The following is a 14,270-nucleotide window of genomic DNA, read 5'->3' as shown; positions in this document are numbered from 1 at the left end:
CCATTGAAACATTCTTGAGAATGATCAATAGACAAAATTATACACAGCACAGACCAGACTCAACTTCTTTCTCATGTGCCTAGCTGGTTTTTTTGTTTCTTCCTTTCTCTCTTCCCAAGTTTCTGCTACATTACTCCACAAGCAATAACATTACCTACATGATCCTACACCAAATATAAATCTCAGAAATAATCCTCCTTTTATCAGCCAAAGGGCTAATAATAATTAGTAAAGGGTCCTTTTCCCAAGACTTAGATTCTGACATCTGAGTTTAGCTGCATTAACATGCAGACTACATGGTTTTGGTTACTGATGTCTATACTCTCAGAGGTAACAAGGTGTGATGGAGATAAACCAAGATTTTCTGTGGTCACTGTAAGCATAAAAATTTAAGAATCAAGATCAGCCAGCAGAGTAAATGCTGTGAGCAGTGCACATCTGTTTGGTGCTGTTGCCTACAAGCCAATGAAGAGCAGGCTTCTCTAGAGCTCAATAGCTTTACTTGGTGGTAAGTTCACAATACAGAAGTCAATTCCAAAACAAAATGAACTAAAAAACATCCCAGCGTATTATTTTCAATTCAAATTTTAGATTCCAAATGGGAAAGCAGGCTTCTTGACATAGAATACAGAAGTAACTATATAGGTATTATAATCACTAGCCATTTGAAACAAAACTCAGCAGGTCTTCTAGGCATGTTTCACTTAACATTGCATTCATCTCACAAGCTTAAATAGACAAAACAAACATATAATACAAACCATGTATGTTTTACTTAAATATTTATGCTTCAGTATCTCGATGAACCAGAGGGCTGGATCTCATGATGATAGTGAAACAGTGATTCCCAAGCTACTTTGTGCAACAGTTCCCTCCCAAATGACCTCTACTGCTCACTCCGCCCCTCATGATTAGCCTGGGCACAACCCAGTAATGAGTTTAAATGGCTCCTGGTATATCAAAATCTCCTGAACCACAATCATCTCTTATTCTTTTTTTTAGGTAGTTATGCCCTGAAATTTGGAATGCACTGTATCAAATTTACAAAAAATAAACAGGCATGTTTATTTTTTCTCACATAAGAAACACCCATTTTAAGAAGATAGTATTTCTTCTCCACCGAGATAAAACACTGAGATTAATTATTCTACTTTAAAACATAATGCAAGTAAGCAGTACTGAAAATTCACACATTCTTAAGCACAGCCTCCATTTTGATATTTACATGCTTGTTTCACTGCTGCTTACACAAGTTTCCTACATCATAGTAATACTGATAGTAAGCCAGTAGAAATTAATTTAACAAAAGAGCAGGGGGATAGAGCACCTCAGGGGCTCTGAAAATTTTCAGGGGAAAAAAAACCTGCATAAATAGAAGTATTTGGATTTTCCATAGAAACTTCACCTATTCAGGACTAGGGTATGTTAATGATACTGATGCCTTACAAGAGTGGCAGCTGATAGCCAGATCTCCCCCTTTTCAATTTAGTATACAGATCTTCTCCGTGGTAAGACTTATAAGCACAAACACTGAAGTGCTGTTAACAAATACAACCACTTGGGAGTTTCATGAGCTTATCCTAAAAGGAGTGAGGTAGGACTATGTTCTACCATTACAGTTTCTAATGGAACAGCAGTTTCAAATAAAATCTATCATCACTGTGTTTAACCCACTGTGTTTTGTCGGCTTCAATAGCAAGATGATGTTCTCATTATCACCATTTAAACCAACAACATGCAGTAATAAAAAACAATTTTCTGCAAAAAGAGTAAAGTAAATACCTGCAGGACTGCCAGCATTTTCTCCTTGATGCAGCTGAATACCAGCAGAATCTATAGAGTTTACTGTAACTGTCTGTAGATTTGGCAATTGAGCAGTGCTTAGACTAACTGGAGTTGATGTCAATGCACCACCTGCTGCAACTTGACCGAGAGTGAGAGTCTGCACAGGGGTCAGAGTTATCTGTTGACCAGGTGCATTCTGAATTTGCAAGTTCTGCAAGTTCTGAACTCCTTGCACTTGAAATGTCTGCCAGGTTATCTGCCCAGAAGGCGTCACTGTTTGTGCCTGAATTAGGAAAGTTCCAGGATTCAGCTGCAGTTGAAGATTTTGAAGAGCCTGTTGAGATATACTTTGACTTGCTTGAACACCGTGGATTGTCTGTTGCGCAATACCTTGTACAATCTGGGCTTGACTGGTTGGCTGCTGCGACTCTTGTAGCTGTATGTGTTGTACAATTGGCTGTGCTGTGGAGACCTGAATATTCTGAGCCTGTGTGTCATCAGAGACTGACGTCTGGATGTAATTTCCCTGAAGATCAGAACCATGAACTTGACCACTAGTTGTGGTCAAGTCATTTGCATTTTGTTCCAATATACTTGAACTGTCTATGGTAACGGGCAATTGTGATGAAGATGACGTTGGCACAAATAAGTCATTATCAGTGGCAGTTTCTGTAATTTCAGGAGAAACTTGCTCACCAGTCCTTTCAGAAGTATCTGAACTATCCATGGCCTGTCCAGTATTTATCAAGTGCCCATCTGCATTAATGCCTGCTGTCATGGTTTGAGAACCACTGCCAAGTCCCAGAGAATCTAGATCAACACTATTGATGGGTACAAAAGTAATATTTCCTGGCAGTCCAAGAGGGACATTAGCAACTACTTGTGCTTGGCCAGGATAAGATGAACCACCAATTGCAACTCCCTGAACCTGGACTTGACCAGACTGACCAGATAAGATATTCTGAATATTAGCTGAAGATGTTCCAGAGGCAATGATGGTTTGATTAGAGCCAGGAATGATCTGAATTTGACCAGTTTCTTGATTTATACTGCTATTATCAGAAGAGGCTGCAAAGCCAAGTTGAACCTGCTGACCATCCGCTGTCTGGATCTGGGGTATTACTTGGTATTGTACATTAGACACTGTACCATTCGATGAATCTGATCCTGGTGCAACAGAAAAGATTTGTTGATTTTGCAAACTCTGGATAGGAAGGACATACTGCGCACTTGAAGTTACTGTGGCAGCACCTGGAATCTGTACTATGTTACCAGCTTCATCCTTTATAGTGGTAGGAGCTGCAGACAAGACCTCCCATCTGTTTGGAGCTCCAGCTAATTGCACAGAAGCCAAATCCCCTGTCTGAATAAAAAGAAAAAAGAAAACACAAAATTAAAACAAATGTCATACAGACTATGTGTTAGACCAGTCATGTAATTAAACACTAGATATTGATACACTACTGGAAAATATGCAGTACAGCTCATATGACCACCAGCAATTGGATCAAAACTATGAAATATAGATTTTGTAAGTGATCTAATGCCTAAGTCAGGGTAGTCAGCCTGTGGGTCATGAGCTGCACGTTGCTTGTGAACATGTCAAATGCAGCTCTAATGTCATAGCTATGTCAGGTGACCAGCAATAGGGTTATTCTGGTGGCAGGGCTGCTGGGTGATCCAAACCCCTGGCTGTGGGAAGGAGGGAGCTGGCAGGGGCTGCTGGAGCTCTCATCACCAACTTACCCTGGGACTCAGAAACACTCTATACCCAGCCTGGCACCTATCACACAGAAGTGAAGGAATCATGGTGAAGCCAGTGTTGCCTGTATCTTCTGGAGCTCCACAGCTTTTCAACTCTCTGTTATATTTGATACAGGTGAGCATGTTGTGACTCTTAGTACAGGGAATGTTAAGAGGTGATGTAGTCACACAGTTGGAAAGATAGGACAGCCTCAGCTTGTTATACATATCACAAAGCTCCAGTATTTATAAGCTTGTAGGAGTTAGTGTTTCGCTAGGGATGAAGACTTCTAGACTAAGAACTTTTACACTGAAATCATGTTTGGATTAGTCATATGCATCAGCTAGGAGAGAAAAAAAAATCTTCATTAAGTTGGAACAATAGAAAAGGCCAGAGCAGACCCCCAGATGCTTAAAGAAACCATTATGCATTTGTTTGTTTTTCAGTAAAGAAAAGGTAAATTGCACTTACCTTTCTTTACCAAAGCAAGCTTTTTCAGAATAGACTATTAAGAGCTAGATTTAACATCCTGCAATACTTAGCACAGACTTGCATAGCCAACCAACTTGGTATTGTAAATAACCATTAATCTAAAAAATAGGAAGTGAAGTTTCTCCTTATCTGTTTTACCATACTACAGTAAACCAATGGATTACCTTAATATTAGCAATAAGTAACTAACTTGTCTTGCAATCAATTCAGCTCTGTGAAACAAATCTAGTCTCTCTGGCAGAGTTCAGAGGACATAGAAAGAAAAGCTCTGGTTTGTCCTTCCACACAGATCTTGTGATCACTCCTGGCAGGGAAGTTACCAGAACATACCGCAACTTCTTTCTGATGCTGCATTCTGACTTCCTTTAGAACAAAACCAGGACACGCAAAATACAGCACACATCTAATTCTTTCCTAACACAGCATTGAGACCTAGCCAGTCCGAAAGAATCCTGCAGGTATGCACCCGAGTGAATTTAGTCCACAGCATTAGATGGGACTTCTCTAGTTTCACATTCTTATCCTATTCCTATAGCCCATGACACTACAATGTTTACATGTATAAGAAAGATATTTAAGTCTGTGTACTTATTACAGAAAAGTTTTACTGTGCTTATCAAGCTTCATTTTCAATAAGGAAATGCATATCATGGTTCTAAATTCTTCTCAAGAACTGTAAAAATAATTACTGTGCAAAAAACAAAAGAATGCTAGCCTTCTTCAGCCCTCAAAGATATGGGCCATTGACTCTTATTAACAGTTGGACTCTGATCCTTCCAGCTCAAAATATTCTGTGGTTCTTAAGTGTGATTCATAATTTTTCAGGTAATTTATCAGTAAACAGATTTAGCATCACCAGAACAAAACTAATTTTATGGCCTTAATGCTTCAAGGAAAAGACACAGAAAAAGGAGAATAATAATTCTCTTTTATTATTTTCTTTTCCTCTTATACTGATCAACCTTTCATTTTAAAAACATGTTTAAATTTTTTAGTCTTTCAAGCTTGTAACCTATGACACTAGAAGAAAAAACATGTAATATTCCATATCACATATCTTACCTAAAAGAAGGCTAAAAATTCCATTTTCCTCTGCTACCACATTAGCTTTATACACTTGTGTTTAGTCTTGTTTTCACATAGATACCAGCTGCTGAAACATTGCTAAGAAAGTTCATAACTATTCAATTTACAAGCATATAAATACCTATTAACTGAAGGTTTCATAAAATATCAAAACACCCATAGAATTCATCGGTAAACATCAGTCAGAAAATACCTAAAGCAAAAATATGGTTGTTATATGCTTACAGTGTGTCATTATAAAATAAATGTATACTATAATGTGCTGACAGTAGCTGTTAGAACAAAAGAGAAAGGAAAAGTAATGTAAAACATTACAAGTCTGATATAATTTCTCACTAATTGAAAACTACGTACAAGCAAATGTTGAAAGCTTAGGCTAAAACTGGACTGATCTAATATGCAGTAACATGTCTATGTCTACTCCTATGTAATATCCTCCACAGAAATACTTCAAAGGGAGTCTGTCTGCTTCGTGATATGGGAATGACCTACTTTATTCTTCTCTCAAAACATATGTTGATTTCCATATTGGCATTTTCATGTTAGGCACACATCTCACGTTTTCATGATCTAGTGAAATCTTCCCTCAAATTCTGCTCTGTAATGATTTTAGCACAATAGAGCCACTCTTCTAGTAGATGCACTTGTCAGTCCATAGAGAAGTTCAGGGCAGCCATGCACAAGGATATGAAACTATACTACACATACAACATAAAATGCCTGTTATTCATATTGCTCTTACAGCTGGCTATATCAGACACCACCGGCTGAATCATGTGGAGGGAGGGGCAAAAAGAGGATGATGAGGCTTTCAAGAAGCTATCTGGCAGCTATCAAAATTACTAGCATTAAAGCATGAAAAAACCCCATATGGTAAAGAGTATTTGAGGATGATCTCTAAACTCAAATGGTCATTGGCCTCTCATAACAAGATTGACTGTTATGGTCTTTCTCAAAGTCTGTTGAGACAAGACATTTCTTGGACTTCTCTTCCTACTAACTGAAGAATAATAACCTTTCTCTACATCCACAGGCAGTTAAGCACTTTTGTAGTAACTCAAAATTTCTGCCACTGACACATGAGCAGCAACATCTGCAGCCCATTCGCTTACTGAGCTTTACATTCAAAATACACCAATTTGTTTGCTGTCTCAGCCATCCCTGAAAATTACTCATAGGGTAGAGATAAAGTAACAGTTTCCTTATCAACTGATACTCAAGCAGCAGTTATTTGGAAGCTGTTCCTTTAAGAGAAGGCTGGACTGTTTCAATCCAAAGGCTCTGTTTCAAGAGGAAGGGACAAGGATCTAAGGAAAGTTCAGCACTACTCAGCCAAGGAGGAGAGAACAGGAAGCAACAGGGAATTCACTGGAAGCAGCATCAGGAAACAAGAAAAAGAGATGGGAACAGAGCAAAGAGAGGAGCTAACACAACGCATAGGACAAATTAAAATCAATTTATATGTCCACCTGAAGAAAGGTCAAGCACCAACAAAGAGAAGAAGCAACAGCCACTGTTCAGCCTGTCTTTTGATTCTTTAACAGGCCTTGTATAATTTCCAGTGGGTAAAATAAAGAGATGTCTCTGAGACAAAAGTCTCATCCCTGAAGAATCACAAGCCATGATAAATAAAAATCTAGTCATTGTCTTGTTCAATATGTTTAGAGAAAATTAAAGCAACATTAAGTCAAATGTGGGAGGAGAAAAGAGAAAGACAGGAGATAAAATATCTTTCAGAAGTGATCTAAACCATACTGAATGATAGGACTTGAGTTAAAAAACCTAAAATATGCTTCACCAAAGTAAAATAGGGAAGAGGAGAAACACCCCTGTAAGAAATGCTATCTGTTGTAGACACCTGCATCTCAACATGTCAAATGGACACGTCATTAGCCATCAGTATTTTATTACTGAAGTCTACCACATATTTATCTGTGCTGGTGGACTGCTTTTTACTGCACTTTTCAGAAAGTCACTTTTGCCTCATTTAGTCCTGGAGCAAAAGCATCAGCCAAACAAGCAGAGGTGGACAGATAATGAGTCACGAGCTCCTAAACATTTAAAAATCACACACCTAATGAAGGAGACTGGACACTGCCCCATCCAAATTGTTGTATGAAAGAGTTAGGGTTCTAATGCACAGGTTTAATAACACCATGTGTTTACCAAGCTACAGTAAACTATCTGTGCATTCTTAGGTCGTTACAAATACAAGATAAAATGCACTTGCTTCAACTCTTTCATTAAAGTATGAGCTAATACATTCTATCTTGTATTTGCCATAGGTTAAAAACATGTTCAACATCAGCCACTGTGGTTCAGCTGACACAAAGCTGTTTCTTAAGGCAGATTAATTCTGTTGCATATTTGAGCCCTCTGCCAATGAAGCCACTCAATTTAGAGAAATACTTTTGCCGAAATCAAATGTTTGGAAACATTTAACCTTCAAATAACCTTGAGGGGAAAAAAGCTAGTGTTCAGAAGTAGTCAGCCTAGACTTAAGAAGGGGAAATAATGCTGAAATAACTAACCTCACAATGCTCTATGGTGAGAAGACTAGCTTGGTAGATGGGGTTATGCAAGGTATATATTTATCACTACATTAGTTAGGCTTTTGACTCGGGCCCCCATAATGTAAGAAAAAGCCTTTTTTTTTCATACCATGTGGGTTATCAAACACTGGAACATGCTGCCCAGACGGATAGTGGAATCTCTATCCTTGGAGGTATTCAAACCCACTGGACACAGCCTTGAACAACATGCTCTTGCTGACCACTTTGAGCAAGGAGGGGTAGACCAGACATTCCCCAGACATCCTTACCATCCTCAGCTTTCTATGAAATCTAAGACTTCTTACTAGTGTTTAATATTTGTCTGTGCTATTTTTAAATATGGATATGTTTTAAACTATACATTTCCTTCATTTTCCCAAAACTATAAAGAGAAATAAAACAAAATTTTTAAAGAACATCCCTAAAGCACCTTCTTCTAAAAGAACTTCTACACTTGGTTCTGATCCAGTACTAGAAAGACATAATTGGAATACAAAAACCAAAGAACATTTTAAAAGGTGAGCTTCTGGACAGCAGCAGGGCAAATACACTGTTAGACATCACATTCTACTGAAACTTCTTTGTTTTGCAAAAGTATAGAACAGAGAGAAGCAAGACAATTCCAGGCAGACTTTTCTACAGTGGCAGAACACATTCTGGTGCATCTGTGCACATCCAGAAACACAGCATCAGGAAGCTATCTTATCACCCACAAAAGTGGAAATGGATGTCAGATCAATTTTGAGCTTCCCCAAAATGATCATACAGGCCAGAATACCAAGTAGTATGGATAACTCTGACACATGGCATTCATGCATACTTTTGCCTAGTGGAAAACATGAAATTTGAAATGTCTTCATCTTTCTCCATCCTGTGAGCACTATTCCTATTTTCTCCTAAACTGAGTTTAAACTAGGTGCATCTCAGATGGTTAATCTTTTGAGGCATAAACCTACTAGAATTCCAGACTTTCATTAAGTTCTGTGAAGCACTGATACTCAATTCTAAAGATATGCCAAAGTAGTCTTAAAACGCTCCAACTTTTACTTGTAAAAGATACAAAGAAATGCTTTGCCTACAGCAGAGAAATGATACTCATCTTCCCCACATATGCTAACTATTAACCTGTCCAAACGTTTTCCACATCTTGTTGGTAAGCAACAACACAAATAAATCAAATAAATCATTCCTCCCAGCCTTTTTCTCCTTTTTTTTTATTTTTTTGACTAGCAAATCAGTGCAGCCCACATCACACAAGATGCAACTACACACCTCAACTGGGGCAGTCATCTCTGGCAGCTCCCATTCTCTGGCGGCTGTCAGAGCCAACAGCTTTCTCAGCCAGCCTGCCACTCTTCCCAGTTCAGCGGCCTTCCAGACCTCCCACACAACCCCCCCCATCAGTCTTGCACTGTATCCTAACCTATCCAGTCCCACCCAGCACAACCATAAAAATGGCCCTTGGCAGCATCAAGATTTCCAAGACAGCCTTTAGCTTTGCATTACAATGAAGTAAGAGAACATAAACAACTGGTTATCATCTCAGCTTTGTAGCTTCTTAAACAATCATCTGATCATGCTACAACCATGCAGCTGACCATCAAGGCTCTGTTTGACCTAAATCTGTCTGCTCTTTCGTTTCCTCCCTTATGCACATCTTTACCACCTTCTGCTTCGCTTCTCCTAACGTTAAAATTTTTTCACCTTTGTTTTCACCTAAAGTTAAAATCTTTGCAGATGTTTAAACTGGAATGAAACTAGAGTATTTATAACTAAATGAAAAAGAATCCTAAATATGAAAGTTTGAGGCAGAATTATTGGTCAAAGATAAACAGAGAAAAAGCAAGACCCAAACTAAAACTTCTCAGATTTTAAACTCCCAAGAGAGAGAAAGACATCCTGAGGGGTCAAAACATGAGCTGCCATTCTAGATCAGGCAGTAGCACATAGCATCCCAGCAAGACTCTCACACAAACCAGCAGGCAGCAATATTCAAGGCAAAGTTCCCATGGCAAGTGTTTGAACCAACCATGGATGCAGCAGTATGGCAACCAAGGAAAAGGTTCTCAGGTAAGCAAGTCACAAGCTCAAGACCATCTGCATTAATATCAAACACCATCAGGCAACACACTGGTGTTGGCTGATCATTAGGCAGAGTAAATCATAGTGTCAAAGCTGAAAGACTGCAATCTTCATCAATGCACAAAGACAAGATCAGCAGTAATGCCTGCTAGTGCTCTCATCCAAAAGTAAATACAGTTCTAACCAGAATCATGGGCCAAGCTGAAAACCTGCGGTCTAGAGACAGCCTGCCAGGTCATTGACAGGATGGAAAGGAGAAGAGGGTTGAGTTTAATTCTGCCAATTGCCTTCTTCACTTGCTTTTTATTACAAGCAGCTGCCATTTTCATTAGTCTTTTTACTTCCTCACTAATTCTTTCAGTGGCCTAACAGCAATGTCCATTCAAACAGTAGGCCTGGACTCAGATACCAATACAGAATCATAGGATAATTTCAGCTAGAAAGGACCTCTGAAGGTCACCTGGTCCAACCCCTGGGCTCAAAGCAGGACCAACTAGATCGTTACAAACACAGTCACATTTGCTCCAGCTCTTCCCCAAATCTCAGACACACAATATTCCCTGCATTCCTATGGGAGTTTCGCTGTTGCTTTTAAATCATACTGCTGGTCTCTTGGGGAGCAGCTGCAGTATACCACTTCAGCCAGGACAGCAGTATGCTAGCCCAGCATGCTGGCTCCAGCCCTGCCAGTTTCTACCAAGCAAATGTCAGTAAAACAGTAACAAAACAACCCCGAAACAACAGCATCGGTACCCCTTTACATGCAGGCTCTTCAACCGGTTCGAAGAGGAAAGATCTAGTTTGACTTCTACTGTCCATTTGTATGGATTGAGAGTTCTATCAGATGTTCAGCCAGCAGAACTGCAGTCCAGGTAAAAATACAGCAGGAAAGAGCTGCTTTCCCACTGCTACATTAGGCACCATCACCCATGCACAGGTATCAAACTGATTGATCTATATTCCTGGGAAAGGGAGGAGCATCACAAACTGCAGGAAGACAATTATTAAGTCTATGCATATAGACTTCATTTTCCATATGACTTATGAGGTACCTACAATTTAAGCCTTTTTAGCTTCTTCCTCCTTCTTCCACCCTCCAATAAGATAAACACAAGGGACCAGAAAAAAAAAAAGAATCTTTATTGCACCAAATCTCTTTTGCTCTTCTGTTTTTCACAAGGAATGTATTTCAGGGCCTTTAGTCCCTCCCTTCTCTTTATTAAGGTCATCTTAATTAACTCCAGTGTCTAGTTCAGCTACTGTTAGGTATCTCCTTCAATTTATATTTAGTTTCCACCCAAAATATTCTGAATCATTCAAGAGTTATGTTGTAGGAGTGTAAAAATTACCAGAATGCTATAACCTAACTCACAGAAGATATGTAGGAAGGGCCTATCTGCATGTATGGAAAGTAGTGAGTGAGCTTATAGTCATTTAGTTTTAACTAAGATTTTGGCTTCTCTTGAATTGCACTTGCTTTCCCCTGAAAAGCCTCTTATACATAAATACAACAACATATTAATTTAACAGGAGTAAAGAAGCACCACAGCAAAACTGCTTTGCCCATTTTGAACTGCTGGGAACCATTTGTCCTGCACCAGCATTCTAGCATCCTGTCAGACCTACTGCCCATCCCAATCAATCAATCCACCCCCAAGATGCAAAATTCCAGCTGTACAATGAGAACAACCTTAGAGGTGGATATAGGAAAGCAAGCAATCATTTAAACATCATTTATTTTTCAGTATGTCCACGCTTTTCAGCACTGCATGCATCTGGTATTATGAAACAAATCTTAGAGGTATCGGGCACTTTACAACATCTAGAAAGATTTTTAAAAACATACTGCTTGAGCAAATAAATAGGTTTAGCAGAAAGGATGCTTGAAAGGGGTCGCAATCTTAATACATTTTCAAGCTCTGTCATTAGTCTACAACCTGCTGTATGACCTCAGATAGCTATTTTGCTTTAGCTTCCCTTCATGTAAGGTAAGCTGTAATGTACAGATGAAAAGTATTTTGAAGTTTAGCATGCATTTAGAAACTTCTATCACTAACACTCTGACATTTGTTAAAAGCTTGCCACAGCCACTTCATCCACCACTACAATGTTTTGCAGTTTTTCTTCCTAGTCACAGAATCCTAAAACCACACAAGGGTGTTGTACAGCAAGTTTAAAAAACAAGACTTGCTTTAAAAGAAGAAAAATGTTTGGGGTTTTTTTGCTAATTTTAAAGATATTTTTGTAAAAAAAAAAAAAAATTAGAGGTAATACGTGTAATTTTCCAAGGGCTAAGGCCAAAAAATTACATCATGTCATTTTAGAAGATATTTTGGAACTCTCTTTTAATATACCAATATTCTTAGGTATCATTTATTTAAAAATGCATAATCTCTTTGAATTTTATGAGCATATGTCAACACGAGATTTAGCTAGACCAATTAAGGAACATGAGTTTTCATTAGGCTTTTGTTATGGGAATTGTTAAACTAGCTTCAGCAAGAATACGTTTCTAGTCTGCAGGATCCCTCTCACCACACAAGGTCCCAAGGTCATCAAGGCTCCTTTCAGAGGCGACGGCGCATAAGAGATAAAGACAGAAAATGCTACGAGGAACCGCATGATAACTCTCCCTAGAAAAACAGCGTCGATACAGGAAGCAGCCTTCCACCACCGCGCTCGCTTCTAAACAGCCATTTTACTTCACTACATCCTTCCCCACAGCCAGCCTTCATTTTGTGTTCCTGGCTGGCTGCGCGGTTCCAGGCTGACAGCCTGGCGAGGGTACCGGGGGCGCGCTCAGGTGGAGGTGAGATGCCTCCCAGCCTCGCCGGGTGCCGAGCGAGCCGTTCCGGTGCCAGGGTCGGGGGAGGAAGGCTTCCCGCCTCCCCCCGTTTTTGAAAGTAAATGAAGGCGCCGCTCCCAATGGCGGGGGAGGGGGGAGCTTGGCTCCCTCCTCCTCCCGGGAGCCCGGCTCCTCCTGGAGAGGCAGGGGAGCCCGGGGACCCCTCTCCTGGCAGGTCGGCCCTGCTATCGTCCCTCCCCCCGGGCGGGCAGTGCCGTGTGTCCCGTCCCTCCCCCCGGGCGGGCGGGCTGGCTGTGCTGTCTCTCCCCCCGGCAGGCCGTGCGAGAGCGGCGGGGCGGGCACTCACCGCTCCGGCAGAGTGAGAGGCAGCGGCGGCGGCGGCGGCCTCATCCTCCTCCGGCGACGGCGGGCCGATCTTGCTGCAGGTGGCCGCCAGCAGAGCGAGCGGTGACGGCTGCGCGTCCTACCCACAATGGGCGGGTTCAGGGAGAGAAGGGGGGTGGCGGTTAGTGCGGGACAGCGACCGGGCTCCTCGCAGACGCGCACACAGGAAGCGGCGGCGGCGGCACCGGCTCCGCACCCGCTCACAACGTGTCACCCGGGGGGGGGGGGGGGGGGGGGAAGGGGCCCGGCCGGGCCTGCGCTCACCTGGGGGGCGGCCGCCCCGGCGGAGGCCGAGGCGGCGCCGTTGCCGTGCTGGAGATATTCGCTGTGGCTGCTGCTGTCCACGTCTAAGGCAGCCATTTCCTCTTGTTTCACGGGCTTCTCGGGAGCTGCGGGCACAGCGGGGAGGGGGAGGGGAGAGTCACTGACGGGAGCGATCACCCCCCTCCCTCCCTCTCCCTCCCTCCCTTCCTCCCTCCCTCTCCCCCCCCCCTAACCCCAGCGCTCCCCCCGCCCTCCCGCACGGAGCCCTCCTCCTCCTCCTCCTCCTCCTCCCCGTGCTGCTGCCCCTGCCCCTCTTCTCCCTCCTCCCCCTGCTCCTCCTGCTGCTGCTCTCAGTGCCGCTCTCGCCTCGCTCGCACACGGACGCTCCGGGGCCGGAGCGGGGACGCGCAGGGCCGGAGCAGGAGCGGGGAGCCCCCGGGGCGGCTCGGTCGGTGCGTACGTACCGGTCATGGTGTGAGTGCGAGCGGCCGGCTGGCTGGCTGGCTGGGCGGGAGGCAGGCAGGCTGGCTGGCTGGCTCGCACACAGGCCCTGCTGGCTGGGGCTAGGCGGCTGCCGCCGGGGACATGCTTATTGTGCTCACGGCGGGCTGAAGCGGCGGCGGCGGCCCGAGCCTACTCCGGGTTTTTTTTCCTATTTTGATTGACGGTGCGGGAAAGCCGAAAGGTGGGGCTTGCCGCGGGAGAGGGGGCCCGGCCGACACCGCCGCCCGCCCGCCCGCCTGCCAGCCCGGAACTCCCGCCCACGCCCGCGCGCGCGCACCCTCATTGGCTGCGCCGCGCCGCCGCCGCCGCTCGCACGGGCCGCCCGGGCTGCCAGTCACCCGCCGGGGGCGGGGGGGGCGCCCCATGCCGGGGCGGCTTCCTGTTTGCCAGGGCTGGTGCGGGGAACAATGAGCGGGACCCGCCGGGAGCCTGCGGCCCGCGCCGGCCCGGGACCCGCCGTCCCGGGAGGCGGCCCTGCCGCCGCGCTCCCCTGACAGCGCCGGGCCCGCCCGCCCGCGGGGGTCAGCGCATAGACACAGCTGCGTGGCGGTGGCGCTATCCCCCCGGCCCC

At 43.4% G+C, this 14,270-nt stretch overlaps 1 protein-coding gene across 1 annotated transcript in view; it reads right to left on the bottom strand.

Moving 5' to 3' along the window:
- The window catches only part of SP3 (Sp3 transcription factor), a 34,580-nt gene extending 20,311 nt beyond the window's left edge, over positions 1-14,269 (bottom strand). Inside the window, exons 1-4 of the mRNA XM_069020639.1 lie at positions 13,660-14,269; positions 13,196-13,320; positions 12,894-13,010; positions 1,783-3,148 (exon numbers count right to left, since the gene is read on the bottom strand). Of these exons, the coding sequence (XP_068876740.1) occupies positions 1,783-3,148; positions 12,894-13,010; positions 13,196-13,320; positions 13,660-13,666 (1,615 nt within the window). The 5' untranslated portion in view covers positions 13,667-14,269. The remainder of the gene's footprint in view (positions 1-1,782; positions 3,149-12,893; positions 13,011-13,195; positions 13,321-13,659) is intronic.
- Between the last annotated feature and the right edge of the window lies 1 nt (position 14,270).

This window comes from Aphelocoma coerulescens, chromosome 7, assembly GCF_041296385.1.
Source record: "Aphelocoma coerulescens isolate FSJ_1873_10779 chromosome 7, UR_Acoe_1.0, whole genome shotgun sequence".
Lineage (NCBI taxonomy): Eukaryota > Metazoa > Chordata > Aves > Passeriformes > Corvidae > Aphelocoma > Aphelocoma coerulescens.
This window is presented reverse-complemented; position numbering and strand designations above follow the sequence as displayed.